This window comes from Trichomycterus rosablanca, chromosome 2 (assembly GCF_030014385.1).
Source record: "Trichomycterus rosablanca isolate fTriRos1 chromosome 2, fTriRos1.hap1, whole genome shotgun sequence".
NCBI lineage: Eukaryota > Metazoa > Chordata > Actinopteri > Siluriformes > Trichomycteridae > Trichomycterus > Trichomycterus rosablanca.
The window spans coordinates 62,761,085-62,775,760 of NC_085989.1; the positions used below are offsets into that span (position 1 = coordinate 62,761,085).

The 14,676-nt window shown below is 23.4% G+C and overlaps 1 protein-coding gene across 1 annotated transcript in view; it reads left to right on the forward strand.

Annotated features, from left to right (window-relative positions):
• Positions 1-1,725: 1,725 nt before the first annotated feature.
• Positions 1,726-14,676, forward strand: part of LOC134303311 (zinc finger protein 420-like) — a gene marked incomplete at its 5' end in the record, with an annotated part of 44,510 nt that continues 31,559 nt past the window's right edge. Inside the window, one exon of the mRNA XM_062988677.1 lies at positions 1,726-1,750. Coding sequence (XP_062844747.1) covers positions 1,726-1,750 — 25 coding nt within the window. The remainder of the gene's footprint in view (positions 1,751-14,676) is intronic.

Consider the following 14,676-nt stretch of genomic DNA (forward strand, 5'->3'; position numbering starts at 1 on the left):
ATGGTACAGTACAGTGTGGTACAGTACAGTATGGTACAGTACAGTGTGGTATAGTACAGTGTGGTACAGTACAGTACAGTGTGGTACAGTACAGTATGGTACAGTACAGTGTGGTACAGTATGGTACAGTACAGTGTGATACAGTACAGTATGGTACAGTACAGTGTGGTACAGTACAGTGTGGTACAGTACAGTGAGGTACAGTACAGTGAGGTACAGTGTGATACAGTACAGTATGGTACAGTACAGTGTGGTACAGTACAGTATGGTACAGTACAGTGTGGTACAGTACAGTATGGTACAGTACAGTGTGGTACAGTGTGATACAGTACAGTATGGTACAGTACAGTATGGTACAGTACAGTGTGGTACAGTACAGTATGGTACAGTACAGTGTGGTACAGTACAGTGTGGTACAGTACAGTGGTACGGTACAGTGTGGTACAGTATGGTACAGTACAGTGAGGTACAGTACAGTGTGGTGTGGTACAGTACAGTTTGGTACAGTACAGTGTGGTACAGTACAGTGTGGTACAGTACAGTGAGGTACAGTACAGTGTGGTACAGTGTGGTACAGTATGGTACAGTACAGTGAGGTACAGTACAGTGTGGTGTGGTACAGTACAGTTTGGTACAGTACAGTGTGGTACAGTACAGTGTGGTACAGTACAGTATGGTACAGTACAGTGAGGTACAGTACAGTGTGGTACGGTACAGTATGGTACAGTACAGTGTGGTACATTACAGTGTGGTACAGTACAGTATGGTACAGTATAATATGGTACAGTACAGTGTGGTACAGTACAGTGTGGTACAGTACAGTATGGTACAGTACAGTGTGGTACAGTACAGTGTGGTACGGTACAGTATGGTACAGTACAGTGTGGTACATTACAGTGTGGTACATTACAGTGTGGTACAGTACAGTATGGTACAGTATAATATGGTACAGTACAGTGTGGTACAGTACAGTGTGGTACAGTACAGTATGGTACAGTACAGTGAGGTACAGTACAGTGTGGTACGGTACAGTATGGTACAGTACAGTGTGGTACATTACAGTGTGGTACAGTACAGTATGGTACAGTATAATATGGTACAGTACAGTGTGGTACAGTACAGTGTGGTACAGTACAGTGTGGTACATTACAGTGTGGTACAGTACAGTATGGTACAGTATAATATGGTACAGTACAGTGTGGTACAGTACAGTGTGGTACAGTACAGTATGGTACAGTACAGTGTGGTACAGTATAATATGGTACAGTACAGTGTGGTACAGTACAGTATGGTACAGTATAATATGGTACAGTACAGTGTGGTACAGTACAGTGTGGTACAGTACAGTGTGGTACAGTACAGTATGGTACAGTACAGTGTGGTACAGTACAGTGTGGTACAGTACAGTTAGTATTGGAGTCACTAATCAGTAGAAATAATAAGAGAATGTGGATAGTGGGATTAGAACCTGTACTGTACCGTACTGTCCTGTGCTGATACACTCCAGTCTGGATTAAAGTTTTAATCTAACTAGGATTTATGTGTGATTGGAGAATCAAACCCACAACCTTCAGTTTCCTCCAGTTGTTGAGTTTCTTCTTCTCATATTGATGAATTTCAGGTGAAGTAACTTTAATCCCTGTGGAACATGTACCTTCTGTGGAGCTGCTCTTCTCAGAGGACCAACAGTGTGGAGGTTTCCAGATGAAGCCTGTGAAGAAGGAAGAAGCTGAAGATAAAGATGAACTCAGTAAGATATTTGTATTGAATAGAATCAGAGGCACCTGCAGGGCTCTAGAGTGCGACCAATTTGGTCGCACATGCGACCTAATTTCTCAATGGTGCGACTAAAAAAAATCTCAGGTCGCACCGGTGCGACCAGGCGTCCGAGGGAAAAAAAACAACAACAGACACACATTAGGCCAATATCATGGTCTAAACCAATCAGAGATAGTGAAGGGCGGGACAATATTCTAGCGGCGATATGTAAGCAACATTCAGCTCAGCCAATCAGAATGCAGCACCAGGTTTATACACGTGCGTTCGGATGTTCTGCAGTAAGTTTAGTTTTGTATATGAGACTCGCCGGATGTCCCCAGAATGGAAGTTCGGGTTCTGGAGCTCGGCGGTGTAAAGTGTTGTAACGCTCACTGAAGTCCTGACTAAACAGTTAAAGTGACTCTACCCTGCCGTGTGCCTTTATTCCCACACCTCCACCACCGCACAGCAAAAGACCCGTTACATCCCCACCGGACAGCGGCTAGGTGAGACGACCCTCTAGTAGCAAGGGGCTAATGCTAGCGGTAAAGTGCCGCGACAGCGAAAGTAAAAACACGACAATATTTTCGTTAATAAAATATAAAAATAACTAAAAGACCAAAATATATTAGAATACATGTAGTCAAAATACACAGTGAGTGCACCGCAAGCGATTTTGGGAATCTGTAAAAGATTCAGTAAAGCAGATAATATAATGCACTGCATTTAAGATTACACTAACACTCTAGAGCCCCACACACACACACACACACACACACACACACACACACAAACATATACATATAATTTTAAAGATACACACACATATAAATAGATATACACACATACATACACATTTACTCTATTATTTTTATAATTTTTATAAAAAATAATTGCTATAATTAGACTATAATACTATAATTAATTGTAAAGAGCATGGGAAGACCATGGCCGGTAATAGTGTATTTGTGACTGGTTCTAATACATTTTGAATTGAAAGGCTGAAAAAGCCCAATGCATCTATAAAACACATTACATGCGGCGATAAATGCACTGCCCGAGTGTCCCCCCCCCCCCTCTCCCCACTGCCTTTCAGTGGCAGGCAGCAGCAAACAGATCATCAGACGAGGCCATGTTGACCAGATTGTTAGTTAATTACAAGTCAATATTGCCTGTATGGACAGTGATTAAAAAAAAAAAAAAGTGAACTTGTAAAACTGCGGTGTTAAATGCGATGCAGTCGAAAATTTGGGTGCACCTAACTTTTGTGCTGGTGCACCTAAGAAAAAAAGTTAGGCGCACCAGTGCAACCAGTGCAAAAAGTTAGTCTAGAGCCCTGCACCTGGGATGAAGCATCATACAGTGAAAGCTTGTATTGTAAATACCACCTAACATGTAGATGGAGCTGGGTTGGGGTAATTTTACTCTGTCTGTGTGTCTGTTTGTATATACAGCTGCTGTTATCTGGTCTGTGGTTTTGGATCCGTCCGTGTAGACGGTAGGTTGGTGGTGTGGGTATTCCTCTCTGACTTTGAGAAAGTTGTTGATATATATGTTTGGATGTGTGGTTCCCTTCCTTTTGTCTGCAATGTCAAAGATGATGCTGGATTTTCTGATCTGCCAAGGAGGTATGGTATTGTGGGGGTTCTGGGCTGTTATATTTGGACTTGGAGTTTTAGGTCGTCTGGTTTGATTCAGATCCCAAATGGTTGGATTTTATTGAGTCTGTTCTGTCGGGTTAAGGGACGTGGTGGCAGTATTATTCTGTATACTGTTTTTATATCCTGATTCCTGCAGCTTATACATAAATCATCCACATATAAGCTGCAGGAATCAGGATATAAAAACAGTAGAACAAAAACTTCAACCCAGCATTAATAAAATACACAAAAGTTTGTTGTAGAGATACGTTTCGTCACTCAATCCGAATGACTTCTTCAGTCTGAGCTGGTGTTGAATACCCCAACCTTATATGCAGTTGATTAGCATAACGACCGATCACCCACATTGCATAACAATGAAACTGGTGATCAGGTCCATATGAAATTCACAATGACCATTATAACATGTGTGTGTCTTTCACACATGATTGGGGTAAAGCTCTAATTACGGCGTTGTAAGATGGTGAGAGATGTTCTCTCAGGCCCCCTCCCCGGTTCAGAGATGGTCGTTCCCTCTTCACGTAAATGGCCTCTTTGACTCCACGTTCAAACCAGCGTTCCTCCTTGTCCAGGATCTGCACATCTTCATCATTAAATGAGTGGCCGCTGGCTTGCAGGTGGGTGTAAACCGCAGAGTCCTGGCCAGAAGAGGTCGATCTTCTATGTTGGGCCATCCGTTTCGCCAGTGGCTGTTTAGTTTCCCCGATGTACAGTTCCCGGCAATCCTCCCGGCACCTAACAGCATACACTACGTTACTCTGTTTGTGTCGAGGAACCCGGTCCTTAGGGTGAACTCATTTCTGGCGTAGCGTGTTCTGGGGTTTGAAAGCAACTGAGACACGGTGTTTGGAGAATATCCGTCTTAATTGTTCCGATACTCCCGCCACATACGGAATCACCACTGGTTTGCGCTTAGACCGCGGTTGTTCTTCTCCTCACTTCGATCCACTGGATCCGTGTTTGGGCATTTTTCCCTCTTTTACGAATGCCCAGTTGGGATAACCACATTCACCCAGGGCCTTCTTGACATGAGATTTCTCTCTATCCTTGGCCGTAGTGTCTGTGGGGATGCTGTTCGCCCGGTGGTGCAGCGTCCTGATGACTCCTAGTTTGTGCTCCAAAGGATGATGGGAGTCAAACCTTAAGTACTGGTCCGTGTGTGTTGGTTTGCGGTAAACATTTGCTTTCAACCGTCCCCCATCTTTACTAGCAATTTCACAGTCCAAAAAGGCTAAAACGTTGTCGCTTGCATCCTCCCTTGTGAACTTGATGTGTTTGTCCACCGAGTTGATGTGGTCCTTGAAATGTGGTACTTCCTCTGATTTTATTTTAACCCAGGTGTCGTCCACATATCTGAACCAATGACTCGGTGGTGTCCCTGAGTAGGTCCTTAGTGCCTTCTTTTCCACTTCCTCCATGTACAGGTTTGCAACAATACACCAAGATCCCAAACTTTTTTGATGAAGAACCCATAAAAATAGCAGTTAATCTGTTGCACCTATACAGAACATTAATCAGAACAAAACCTACCTCAAGAGCCTGAACACAATACACCATCTAGGGATCAGAATTGCCCTAGGAGCATACCGCACTTCTCCCATCCAAAGTCTCTACATAGAGTCACAAGAACCCCCGCTTGAATTCAGAAGAATACAACTAGCATTACAATATACAATCAGAATTATGAGCAACCCCAGAAACCCAGTATACAGAATAATACTGCCACCACGTCCCTTAACCCGACAGAGCAGACTCATTAAAATCCAACCATTTGGGATCAGAATCAAACCATACATAGACGACCTAAAACTAAGTCCAAATATAACAGCCCAGAACCCCCACAATACCATACCTCATTGGGAAATCAGAAAATCCAGCATCATCTTTGACATTGCAGACAAAAGGAAGGGAACCACACATCCAAACATATATATCAACAACTTTCTCAAAGTCAGAGAGGAATACCCGCACCACCAACCCATCTACACGGACGGATCCAAAACCACAGACCAGATAACAGCAGTAAAATTACCCCAACCCAGCTCCATCTACAGCACAGAAGCCCAGGCAATACAGAACTGGACTATAACATGAAGCTATGCTGGGTACCAGGACACAGTGGAATAGAAGGGAACGAAAAAGCAGATAAATTAGCTCGAGAAAAAAACAACCAAAATACAGCAAAGATCAAAATCAACATCTAGGAAACATGAATGGAACGCTCAGACCACCAACAAACTCTGAGAAATACATCCAGTCATCAATACCGAACCAAGAACTCACCAGGGATGACGCATAGACTAAACCATATATACAAGATGCAGAACTGGCCTCACCAGAGTAACCCACCGATACCTGGTAAAAGGAGGAAACTCACCGACATCTGAAACCTGCCAAACACCTACAACTATAAAACAAATCCTGATAGGACACCCTGAATACTCCAAGGAAAGAGAACCAGTGCACATGCCTGGAACCATGAAATAAATCTTTACACAAGACAACACAAGAACAGGATTAACCTTCCTCGCAGCTATAAAAATAAATATAAAAATATAAAATGGACCAAATGATAAACACAAGATAAAAAAGACATATATAATACCCAGTTTCTTCCATTAAATAACACACAAGTTTAACATAAATAAATAAATATAGCTTGTATTGTGCTCATGCAGATCAGTGTGAGCAGGAAATGATGAATGCAGGATGAATCACGTTACAGGACTTTAGCATCGGATCTCAGTTTAGCATTTACTAACAATCTTTATTATTTATAATGTTATAAATGTATTTTATTATTTATAATGTTATAAATGTATTTTATTATTTATAATGTTAAAAATGTATTTCATTATTTATAATGTTATAAATGTATTTTATTATTTATAATGTTATAAATGTATTTTTTTATTTATAATGTTATAAATGTATTTTATTATTTATAACGTTATAAATGTAGTTTATTATTTATAACGTTATAAATGTATTTTATTATTTATAACGTTATAAATGTATTTTATTATTTATAATGTTATAAATGTATTTTATTATTTATAATGTTATAAATGTATTTTATTATTTATAATGTTATAAATGTATTTTATTATGTATAATGTTATAAATGTGTTTTATTATTTATAATGTTATAAGTGTATTTTATTATTTATAATGTTATAAATGTATTTTATTATTTATAATGTTATAAATGTATTTTATTATTTATAATGTTATGAATGTATTTTATTATTTATAATGTTATAAATGTATTTTATTATTTATAACGTTATAAATGTAGTTTATTATTTATAACGTTATAAATGTAGTTTATTATTTATAACGTTATAAATGTAGTTTAATATTTATAACGTTATAAATGTAGTTTATTATTTATAACGTTATAAATGTAGTTTATTATTTATAACGTTATAAATGTATTTGATTATTTATAATGTTATAAATGTATTTGATTATTTATAATGTTATAAATGTATTTGATTATTTATAATGTTATAAATGTGGTTTATTATTTATAATGTTATAAATGTATTTTATTATTTATAATGTTATAAATGTATTTATTATTTATAATGTTATAAATGTATTTTATTATTTATAATGTTATAAATGTAGTTTATTATTTATAATGTTATAAATGTAGTTTATTATTTATAATGTTATAAATGTATTTGATTATTTATAATGTTATAAATGTGGTTTATTATTTATAATGTTATAAATGTATTTTATTATTTATAATGTTATAAATATATTTATTATTTATAATGTTATAAATGTATTTTATTATTTATAATGTTATAAATGTATTTTATTATTTATAATGTTATAAATGTATTTTATTATTTATAATGTTATAAATAGTTTATTATTTATAATGTTATAAATGTATTTTATTATTTATAATGTTATAAATGTATTTTATTATTTATAATGTTATAAATGTATTTTATTATTTATAATGTTATGAATGTATTTTATTATTTATAATGTTATAAATGTATTTGATTATTTATAATGTTATAAATGTATTTGATTATTTATAATGTTATAAATGTGGTTTATTATTTGTAATGTTATAAATGTATTTTATTATTTATAATGTTATAAATGTATTTATTATTTATAATGTTATAAATGTATTTTATTATTTATAATGTTATAAATGTAGTTTATTATTTATAATGTTATAAATGTATTTTATTATTTATAATGTTATAAATGTAGTTTATTATTTATAATGTTATAAATGTAGTTTATTATTTATAATGTTATAAATGTATTTGATTATTTATAATGTTATAAATGTGGTTTATTATTTATAATGTTATAAATGTATTTTATTATTTATAATGTTATAAATATATTTATTATTTATAATGTTATAAATGTATTTTATTATTTATAATGTTATAAATGTATTTTATTATTTATAATGTTATAAATGTATTTTATTATTTATAATGTTATAAATAGTTTATTATTTATAATGTTATAAATGTATTTTATTATTTATAATGTTATAAATGTATTTTATTATTTATAATGTTATAAATGTATTTTATTATTTATAATGTTATGAATGTATTTTATTATTCATAATGTTATAAATGTATTTTATTATTTATAATGTTATAAATGTGTTTTATTATTTATAATGTTATGAATGTATTTTATTATTCATAATGTTATAAATGTATTTTATTATTTATAATGTTATAAATGTGTTTTATTATTTATAATGTTATAAATGTATTTTATTATTTATAATGTTATAAATGTATTTTATTATTTATAATGTTATAAATGTATTTTATTATTTATAATGTTATAAATGTTGTTTAATATTTATAATGTTATAAATGTATTTTATTATTTATAATGTTATAAATGTGTTTTATTATTTATAATGTTATAAATGTATTTGATTATTTATAATGTTATAAATGTGTTTTATTATTTATAATGTTATAAATGTGTTTTATTATTTATAATGTTATAAATGTATTTTATTATTTATAATGTTATAAATGTATTTTATTATTTATAATGTTATAAATGTATTTTATTATTTATAATGTTATAAATGTATTTTATTATTTATAATGTTATATATGTATTTTATTATTTATAATGTTATAAATGTATTTTATTATTTATAATGTTATAAATGTATTTTATTATTTATAATGTTATAAATGTATTTTATTATTTATGATGTTATAAATGTATTTTATTATTTATAATGTTATAAATGTATGTTATTATTTATAATGTTATAAATGTGTTTTATTATTTATAATGTTATAAATGTATTTTATTATTTATAATGTTATAAATGTATTTTTTTATTTATAATGTTATAAATGTATGTTATTATTTATAATGTTATAAATGTATGTTATTATTTATAATGTCAAATGTAGTTTATTATTTATAATGTTATAAATGTATTTTATTATTTATAATGTTATAAATGTATTTTATTATTTATAATGTTATAAATGTAGTTTATTATTTATAATGTTATAAGTGTATTTTATTATTTATAATGTTATAAATGTATTTTATTATTTATAATGTTATAAATGTATTTTATTATTTATAATGTTATGAATGTATTTTATTATTTATAATGTTATAAATGTATTTTATTATTTATAACGTTATAAATGTAGTTTATTATTTATAACGTTATAAATGTAGTTTATTATTTATAACGTTATAAATGTAGTTTAATATTTATAACGTTATAAATGTAGTTTATTATTTATAACGTTATAAATGTAGTTTATTATTTATAACGTTATAAATGTATTTGATTATTTATAATGTTATAAATGTATTTGATTATTTATAATGTTATAAATGTATTTGATTATTTATAATGTTATAAATGTGGTTTATTATTTATAATGTTATAAATGTATTTTATTATTTATAATGTTATAAATGTATTTATTATTTATAATGTTATAAATGTATTTTATTATTTATAATATTATAAATGTAGTTTATTATTTATAATGTTATAAATGTATTTTATTATTTATAATATTATAAATGTAGTTTATTATTTATAATGTTATAAATGTATTTTATTATTTATAATGTTATAAATGTAGTTTATTATTTATAATGTTATAAATGTAGTTTATTATTTATAATGTTATAAATGTATTTGATTATTTATAATGTTATATATGTATTTTATTATTTATAATGTTATAAATGTATTTTATTATTTATAATGTCATAAATGTATTTTATTATTTATGATGTTATAAATGTATTTTATTATTTATGTTATAAATGTATTTATTATTTATAATGTTATAAATGTATTTTATTATTTATAATGTTATAAATGTATTTTATTATTTATAATGTTATAAATGTATTTTATTATTTATAATGTTATAAATGTATTTTATTATTTATAATGTTATAAATGTATTTTATTATTTATAATGTTATAAATGTATTTTATTATTTATGATGTTATAAATGTATTTTATTATTTATAATGTTATAAATGTATGTTATTATTTATAATGTTATAAATGTGTTTTATTATTTATAATGTTATAAATGTATTTTATTATTTATAATGTTATAAATGTATTTTTTTATTTATAATGTTATAAATGTATGTTATTATTTATAATGTTATAAATGTATGTTATTATTTATAATGTCAAATGTAGTTTATTATTTATAATGTTATAAATGTATTTTATTATTTATAATGTTATAAATGTATTTTATTATTTATAATGTTATAAATGTAGTTTATTATTTATAATGTTATAAGTGTATTTTATTATTTATAATGTTATAAATGTATTTTATTATTTATAATGTTATAAATGTATTTTATTATTTATAATGTTATGAATGTATTTTATTATTTATAATGTTATAAATGTATTTTATTATTTATAACGTTATAAATGTAGTTTATTATTTATAACGTTATAAATGTAGTTTATTATTTATAACGTTATAAATGTAGTTTAATATTTATAACGTTATAAATGTAGTTTATTATTTATAATGTTATAAATGTATTTTATTATTTATAATGTTATAAATGTATTTGATTATTTATAATGTTATAAATGTGGTTTATTATTTATAATGTTATAAATGTATTTTATTATTTATAATGTTATAAATGTATTTTATTATTTATAATGTTATAAATGTATTTATTATTTATAATGTTATAAATGTATTTTATTATTTATAATATTATAAATGTAGTTTATTATTTATAATGTTATAAATGTATTTTATTATTTATAATGTTATAAATGTAGTTTATTATTTATAATGTTATAAATGTAGTTTATTATTTATAATGTTATAAATGTATTTGATTATTTATAATGTTATAAATGTGGTTTATTATTTATAATGTTATAAATGTATTTTATTATTTATAATGTTATAAATATATTTATTATTTATAATGTTATAAATGTATTTTATTATTTATAATGTTATAAATGTATTTTATTATTTATAATGTTATAAATGTATTTTATTATTTATAATGTTATAAATAGTTTATTATTTATAATGTTATAAATGTATTTTATTATTTATAATGTTATAAATGTATTTTATTATTTATAATGTTATAAATGTATTTTATTATTTATAATGTTATGAATGTATTTTATTATTTATAATGTTATAAATGTAGTTTAATTATTTATAATGTTATAAATGTAGTTTATTATTTATAATGTTATAAATGTATTTGATTATTTATAATGTTATAAATGTGGTTTATTATTTATAATGTTATAAATGTATTTTATTATTTATAATGTTATAAATGTATTTATTATTTATAATGTTATAAATGTATTTTATTATTTATAATGTTATAAATGTATTTTATTATTTATAATGTTATAAATGTATTTTATTATTTATAATGTTATAAATGTATTTTATTATTTATAATGTTATAAATGTAGTTTATTATTTATAACGTTATAAATGTAGTTTAATATTTATAACGTTATAAATGTAGTTTATTATTTATAACGTTATAAATGTAGTTTATTATTTATAACGTTATAAATGTATTTGATTATTTATAATGTTATAAATGTATTTGATTATTTATAATGTTATAAATGTATTTGATTATTTATAATGTTATAAATGTGGTTTATTATTTATAATGTTATAAATGTATTTTATTATTTATAATGTTATAAATGTATTTATTATTTATAATGTTATAAATGTATTTTATTATTTATAATATTATAAATGTAGTTTATTATTTATAATGTTATAAATGTAGTTTATTATTTATAACGTTATAAATGTAGTTTAATATTTATAACGTTATAAATGTAGTTTATTATTTATAATGTTATAAATGTATTTTATTATTTATAATGTTATAAATGTATTTGATTATTTATAATGTTATAAATGTGGTTTATTATTTATAATGTTATAAATGTATTTTATTATTTATAATGTTATAAATGTATTTATTATTTATAATGTTATAAATGTATTTTATTATTTATAATATTATAAATGTAGTTTATTATTTATAATGTTATAAATGTATTTTATTATTTATAATGTTATAAATGTAGTTTATTATTTATAATGTTATAAATGTAGTTTATTATTTATAATGTTATAAATGTATTTGATTATTTATAATGTTATAAATGTGGTTTATTATTTATAATGTTATAAATGTATTTTATTATTTATAATGTTATAAATATATTTATTATTTATAATGTTATAAATGTATTTTATTATTTATAATGTTATAAATGTATTTTATTATTTATAATGTTATAAATGTATTTTATTATTTATAATGTTATAAATAGTTTATTATTTATAATGTTATAAATGTATTTTATTATTTATAATGTTATAAATGTATTTTATTATTTATAATGTTATAAATGTATTTTATTATTTATAATGTTATGAATGTATTTTCTTATTTATAATGTTATAAATGTAGTTTAATTATTTATAATGTTATAAATGTAGTTTATTATTTATAATGTTATAAATGTATTTGATTATTTATAATGTTATAAATGTGGTTTATTATTTATAATGTTATAAATGTATTTTATTATTTATAATGTTATAAATGTATTTATTATTTATAATGTTATAAATGTATTTTATTATTTATAATGTTATAAATGTATTTTATTATTTATAATGTTATAAATGTATTTTATTATTTATAATGTTATAAATGTATTTTATTATTTATAATGTTATAAATGTAGTTTATTATTTATAACGTTATAAATGTAGTTTAATATTTATAACGTTATAAATGTAGTTTATTATTTATAACGTTATAAATGTAGTTTATTATTTATAACGTTATAAATGTATTTGATTATTTATAATGTTATAAATGTATTTGATTATTTATAATGTTATAAATGTATTTGATTATTTATAATGTTATAAATGTATTTGATTATTTATAATGTTATAAATGTGGTTTATTATTTATAATGTTATAAATGTATTTTATTATTTATAATGTTATAAATGTATTTATTATTTATAATGTTATAAATGTATTTTATTATTTATAATATTATAAATGTAGTTTATTATTTATAATGTTATAAATGTATTTTATTATTTATAATGTTATAAATGTAGTTTATTATTTATAATGTTATAAATGTATTTTATTATTTATAATGTTATAAATATATTTATTATTTATAATGTTATAAATGTATTTTATTATTTATAATGTTATAAATGTATTTTATTATTTATAATGTTATAAATGTATTTTATTATTTATAATGTTATAAATGTATTTTATTATTTATAATGTTATAAATGTATTTTATTATTTATAATGTTATAAATGTATTTTATTATTTATAATGTTATAAATGTAGTTTATTATTTATAACGTTATAAATGTAGTTTAATATTTATAACGTTATAAATGTAGTTTATTATTTATAACGTTATAAATGTAGTTTATTATTTATAACGTTATAAATGTATTTGATTATTTATAATGTTATAAATGTATTTGATTATTTATAATGTTATAAATGTATTTGATTATTTATAATGTTATAAATGTGGTTTATTATTTATAATGTTATAAATGTATTTTATTATTTATAATGTTATAAATGTATTTATTATTTATAATGTTATAAATGTATTTTATTATTTATAATATTATAAATGTAGTTTATTATTTATAATGTTATAAATGTAGTTTATTATTTATAACGTTATAAATGTAGTTTAATATTTATAACGTTATAAATGTAGTTTATTATTTATAATGTTATAAATGTATTTTATTATTTATAATGTTATAAATGTATTTGATTATTTATAATGTTATAAATGTGGTTTATTATTTATAATGTTATAAATGTATTTTATTATTTATAATGTTATAAATGTATTTATTATTTATAATGTTATAAATGTATTTTATTATTTATAATATTATAAATGTAGTTTATTATTTATAATGTTATAAATGTATTTTATTATTTATAATGTTATAAATGTAGTTTATTATTTATAATGTTATAAATGTAGTTTATTATTTATAATGTTATAAATGTATTTGATTATTTATAATGTTATAAATGTGGTTTATTATTTATAATGTTATAAATGTATTTTATTATTTATAATGTTATAAATATATTTATTATTTATAATGTTATAAATGTATTTTATTATTTATAATGTTATAAATGTATTTTATTATTTATAATGTTATAAATGTATTTTATTATTTATAATGTTATAAATAGTTTATTATTTATAATGTTATAAATGTATTTTATTATTTATAATGTTATAAATGTATTTTATTATTTATAATGTTATAAATGTATTTTATTATTTATAATGTTATGAATGTATTTTATTATTTATAATGTTATAAATGTAGTTTAATTATTTATAATGTTATAAATGTAGTTTATTATTTATAATGTTATAAATGTATTTGATTATTTATAATGTTATAAATGTGGTTTATTATTTATAATGTTATAAATGTATTTTATTATTTATAATGTTATAAATGTATTTATTATTTATAATGTTATAAATGTATTTTATTATTTATAATGTTATAAATGTATTTTATTATTTATAATGTTATAAATGTATTTTATTATTTATAATGTTATAAATGTATTTTATTATTTAT